Source organism: Balaenoptera physalus (assembly GCF_965194825.1).
Source record: "Balaenoptera physalus genome assembly, chromosome: 19".
Classification (NCBI taxonomy): Eukaryota; Metazoa; Chordata; class Mammalia; order Artiodactyla; family Balaenopteridae; genus Balaenoptera; species Balaenoptera physalus.
In genome coordinates this window covers 11,164,021-11,170,064 of record NC_138900.1, presented here as the reverse complement: position 1 = coordinate 11,170,064, position 6,044 = coordinate 11,164,021, and the positions used below count along the sequence as shown (strand labels likewise).

Genomic DNA, 6,044 nt, shown 5'->3' with positions numbered 1-6,044 from the left:
TTCATTCAGTATTTCTATTGAGTTTCTACTGAATATGTCTTTTCCTCCTCAGTGAGAACACTGGCTGCCAACATCCACACATTTATTCATTTTTCTCAGTGCAGCAAAACATAGTTTCAGAAGTGCTTCACCCACACTACCACAGAAAACAAACCTACTAGAAAGAGTTCTGGATTTGTTTGCAGTTAGTTCGCTGTTCTCTTCCACCGTCTACCTCACCCAAGACTGAGGGTATATGTTCAAATATTGTCTTCTTAGTTTTCTTTTCTTTTTGTTCTTTCTTCATTGCGGTTATGGCAGTCATTGAAGTACAGTTGGGTTCATCTGTTTCAGTTTTCGTTTTTTAACCCTTCGCATCCTTGTTGATTTTATTTTATTCTTGGAAAATGTAGAACATTAACATGGTTCAAAAAAATCAAAAGTATATAAAATTTTATTATTACAGAAGTGTCACTCCCTCCTTTAACTCTTTTAGCCTGTGAGCATCTGTTTTCCATTCCTGATTGGAAAGCTCTCTTGTGGAAAGGTCATAACAAGGCTCTAGCTTGTGCCCTTGTTGAGTGTAAGCAGAGGGGAGGGGAAGGGCTATAAACTGGAAAGCCCCAAGCTCCACGGAACTATTATGGATCACCTATTTATTGCTAATTCCCTGGCCAGGGACTCCACTTTATTTTTATTTTATTTTATTTATTTATTTATTTATTTTTTAGGGACTCCACTTTAAATACTAAAGAAGCAGAACTTGGTGGGGAGATTTCTTTTATCATCTGCCACCCTGGGGTTTGGTGGAGAAAAAGAGGAGTGAGTATCTGGGGAGAGTTGGTAATCCTACATCTGTTTTCATCATTTTCTCAACTCAGCAAGGCTTTTAATTTTCCTGGATCACTCCCTCCAAAGTCATGTCACCTGGGATATTATTATCTAATGCTGTGGATATTGGGCCAATAAATATGCTCTCAATACAGCACAGGAGAGCAACAAGTGTAGAATATCAAAGGTCTCACTCCAAAATTATCATCTTTCTTCTGCACCCATCAACACATTTCTTTTTTTAAAAAAGGATTTATTTATTTATTTATATTTATTTTTGGCTGCGTTGGGTCTTTGTTGCTGTGTGCGGGTTTTCTCTAGTTGTGGCGAGTGGGGGCTACTCTTTTTTTTTTTAAAACATCTTTATTGGAGTATAATTGCTTTACAATGGTGTGTTAGTTTCTGCTTTATAACAAAGTGAATCAGTTATACATGTACATATGTTCCCATATCTCTTCCCTCTTGTGTCTTCCTCCCTCCCACCCTCCCTATCCCACCCCTCTAGGTGGTCACAAAGCACCAAGCTGATCTCCCTGTGCTATGAGGCTGCTTCCCACTAGCTATCTATTCTACATTTGGTAGTGTATATATGTCCATGCCACTCTCTCACCCTGTCACGTCTTACCCCTCCCCCTCCCCATATCCTCAAGTCCATTCTTTAGTAGGTCTGTGTCTTTATTTCCGTCTTGCCACTAGGTTCTTCATGACCTTTTTTTTTTTCCCTTAGATTCCATATATATGTGTTAGCATACTGTATTTGTTTTTCTCTTCCTGACTTACTTCACTCGGTATGACAGACTCTAACTCCATCCACCTCACTACAAATACCTCCATTTCATTTCTTTTTATGGCTGAGTAATATTCCATTGTATATATGTGCCACATCTTCTTTATTCATTCATCCGATGATGGACACTTAGGTTGCTTCCATGTCCTGGCTATTGTAAATAGAGCTGCAATGAACATTTTGGTACATGACTCTTTTTGAATTATGTTTTTCTCAGGGTATATGCCCAGTAGTGGGATTGCTGGGTCGTATGGTAGTTCTATTTTTAGTTTTTTAAGGAACCTCCATACTGTTCTCCATAGTGGCTGTATCAATTTACATTCCCACCAACAGTGCAAGAGTGTTCCCTTTTCTCCACACCCTCTCCAGCATTTATTGTTTCTAGATTTTTTGATGATGGCCATTCTGACTGGTGTGAGATGATATCTCATTGTAGTTTTGATTTGCATTTCTCTAATGATTAATGATGTTGAGCATTCTTTCATGTGTCTGTTGGCAATCTGTATATCGTCTTTGGAGAAATGTCTGTTTAGGTCTTCTGCCCATTTTTGGATTGGGTTGTTTGTTTTTTTGTTATTGAGCTGCGTGAGCTGCTTGTAAATCTTGGAGATTAATCCTTTGTCAGTTGCTTCATTTGCAAATATTTTCTCCCATTCTGAGGGTTGTCTTTTCGTCTTGTTTATGGTTTCCTTTGCTGTGCAAAAGCTTTTAAGTTTCATTAGGTCCCATTTATTTATTTGTGTTTTTATTTCCATTTCTCTAGGAGCTGGGTCAAAAAGGATCTTGCTGTGATTTATGTCATAGAGTGTTCTGCCTATGGGGGCTACTCTTCATTGCGGTGCACGGGCTTCTCATCACCGCGGCTTCTCTTGTTGCGGAGCACGGGCTCTAGGCGTGCGGGCTTCAGTAGTTGTGGCTTGCGGGCTCTAGAGCACAGGCTCAGTAGTTGTGGCGCACGGGCTCAGTTGCTCCGCGGCATGTGGGATCTTCCTGGACCAGGGCTTGAACCCGTGTCCCCTGGCAGGGCGGATTCTTAACTGCGGTGCCACCAGGGAAGTCACAACACATGTTTCTTAAGCTTGTGAACATAATGTCCTCTTATAATGTTTAAAGTCAATTTATGTCTATAGTAGTATTCTTTTGCCATTATAAAGTTGTTCATTTTTTCCCTTTTGTCATGACCATATTTACCAATATGTCTCATTTACATCTTTTCTATTTTTATTAAGTATAGTTACTTTTATTACTATTTCATTAATTTATTCTTTTATCTTCAATCCTATGTTCCTTCTTTCTTTTTTTAATTAATTAATTAAGTAATTAATTTTTGGCTGCGTTGGGTCTTCGTTGCTGCGCGCGGGCTTTCTCTAGTTGCGGCGAGCGGGGGTTACTCTTCTTTGCAGTGGCGGGCGTCTCATTGCAGAGGCTTCTCTTGTTGCAGAGTGCGGGCTCTAGGCGCACGGGCTGCAGTAGTTGTGGCACGTGGGCTCAGTAGTTGTGGCTCATGGGCTCTAGAGCGCAGGCTTAGTAGTTGTGGCACCCACGCTTAGTTGCTTGGTGGCATGTGGGATCTTCCCGGACCAGGGCTCGAACCCGTGTCCCCTGCACTGGCAGGCGGATTCTTAACCACTGCACCACCAGGGAAGTTCAATGCTATGTTCCTTCTATTGTCCTAAGCAAAATCTAGCAAAATGCATAGGTTAATTTTAAAATGTTTTTTTTCACAGTTTAAAATTATTCCCTCAAACCTATCAAATCAGGCAGGCTGATTATGTTATTCAAATTCTCTATATTTTATTTATTTTTGGAACTGAGTGACATTTTCAGGTAGGTATCTGTTAAATTCCATCTTGTGCCCTTCTATTTTCTAAAGCTTTTTATTATAGAGAGGAAATTGTCGATTCAAAATCCTACAGGTTTAAGCCATTAACGTGAATAAATAAAGCTGGTTTCATGGAGACTACGATGAATTAGAGGATGCCTGCCCAGTCAATAGAGTTGACATTACCTAGCTCCATTAACCATTTTTCATGGGAAAACACTGGCCGTGACCATAGCGTTTTCTAATTTTAATTATTTTTATTTTTTTGAAATTTATTTATTTATTTATTTTTAAATTTCTTGACCATGCTGCACGGCATGTGGTGGATCTTAGTTCCCCAACCGGGGATCGAACCCACACCCCTTGCATTGGAAGTGCAGAGTCTTAACCACTGGGCAGCCAGGGAAGTCTGCATTTTCTAATTTTTAAAGAGAAACAAAAACAATCTAGATTGTTTAAAAGCTGGCATTTAATCTAAAATTTTTAAACAACAGAGTGGGAAAAAGAAGAGAAATATTGGGGCCATAACTGCCCATTTTCTGCCATTGTGTAGCTTATGTTTAGACAAACATCACATCCACATACCCTACATAAAATGCTAGCAAATCATATACAACTTGGAAAAGAACTAGTTTATTCTTTCAGGATAGTTTGAATCAATATGTGTGTACCCAATAACCTGAAGTAGGATTTTACAAATATGAATCAAGGTGAAATTTGTTAATACCGTATTTGCCACACTGAGGAAAATAATACATATCTTCTTTTTCCCTCTAGATCATCTGGCTTTGAATAAAATAAACTGCTGGGCGTTGACATTATGGCTTCTGGTGAGTTGGTAATGAGGATTCTCCTCCTCTTCCAGACTGGAGTTGGGGTCCTAAGGAATTCCTCACTCCTTTATGTTTATATGTTGACTTTGTTCACTAAACACACTCAGAGGCCCACAGATCTAATTTTGAACCAATTGACCTTAGCCAACTTCCTGGTCCTTTTCTCTAGGGGAATTCCTCAGACACTGGATGCTTTTGGTTTGAAATATTTCCTGGGAGAAGTTGAGAGTAAGGTTAGCTTTTTTTTTTCAATAGTAATCTTTTATTTATTTATTTTTATATTTATTTTTGGCTGTGTTGGGTCTTCGTTTCTGTGCGAGGGCTTTCTATAGTTGCGGCAAGCGGGGGCCACTCTTCATTGCAGTGCGCGGGCCTCTTCACTATCGCGGCCTCTCTTGTTGCGGAGCACAGGCTCCAGACGCGCAGGCTCAGTAGTTGTGGCTCACGGGCCTAGTTGCTCCGGGCATGTGGGATCTTCCCAGACCAGGGCTCGAACCCATGTCCCCTGCATTAGCAGGCAGATTCTCAACCACTGCGCCACCAGGGAAGCCCAAGGTTAGCTTTTATACTCACAGAGTGGCCCGGGGGTTTCCCTCTGCACCACCTGCCTCTTGAGCGACCTCCAGGCTATCACAATCAGCCCTAGTAATTCCAGGTGTGCAAAACTCAAACTTAAAGCTCCTACATTTGTTCAACCTGCCTATTCCCTCTGTTGGATTCTTCATCTCCTGATAAATATTGTTGTGTGGATGAAATTGACTCACCCAGGGAATGCTATAAACATGACAGAAAAGTATTTTGGATTGTGTTCTTCAAAAAGACCTGATTCGTTTTTGACCTCACTCTATGCATTCCTGTTATCCTTTCTTGATATTTTGTGTTTGGTACCCATGGGTTGGGCCAGTGGTTCCATACTGCTCTTCCTGCAAAGACATAAGCAGAGAGTCCGGTATACTTACCACACCAGCCTCTCTCCCAGAGCCTCCCCAGAGACTTCTGCCACTCATACTGTCCTACTTCTGGTGGGCTCATTTGGTTCCTTTTATTCTCTCTCCTCCATCTTATCACTTTATATGATGTGCTTTGTCAACCTAAGCTTGCAGCTAGTGAACATCAGTGCATTCCTGGTTGCTTGTTTTCCAGCTTTCAATCCCTTTGTGCTCATCAGCCATGATACTCAAATCCTCAGAACCTACTTTTGTTACTTGTGGTAAAACAAAAATCTCCACATAGTCCTTTTACAAATATCTACCGTTCATTCAACAATTTTTCAGCACTCAATATTTGACAACTGAGTTTAACTGTAGACTCATCTAAAATGTATTATTTTTCAATGTGAGATTTGTGATTTAATTTTCTATATGCATTTGTTATTTTCTTTTTGAATATTGTCTTTCAGTGCAGCAAATATGAGTTTTCCTCTCTGCAGAAAAAGGGCCTACTTATATCAACACTTGCCATTACCCTAATGAAATGGCAGGGGGCTATTAGTAACCCTAGTGGAAGACCCACTTGATACTATTCCTGCCCTACCACGCATGATTTGATTTAGCTTTTTAAGGCCTCATCCTAAAAATGGATCAGCTAAGGTCCAACAGGCACTTGAAGAAACATTCTACCCTGAAACAAAAAGACAAACAGATAGGAAAAAAAAGTAACATGGAGGGAAAAGCATATTAAAGAAGTAGAATAAAATTTTACAATTTGTAAGTAATATTGTTGGTGAGATATGAAACTCTACTGCATGCATAAGGCAAGGGTAGGATGCTATCAAAATGAATGACAGAAGACT

General features: G+C 40.1%; 1 protein-coding gene across 1 annotated transcript; it reads left to right on the top strand.

The window, feature by feature from the left end:
• Positions 1–4,827: 4,827 nt before the first annotated feature.
• LOC309648087 (vomeronasal type-1 receptor 4-like) lies at positions 4,828–6,044 on the top strand (the record flags this gene model as incomplete). The annotated part of the gene is made up of 1 exon (XM_082436182.1): positions 4,828–6,044. A coding segment is annotated over one exon (639 nt), but the record flags the coding sequence as incomplete, so codon positions are not given.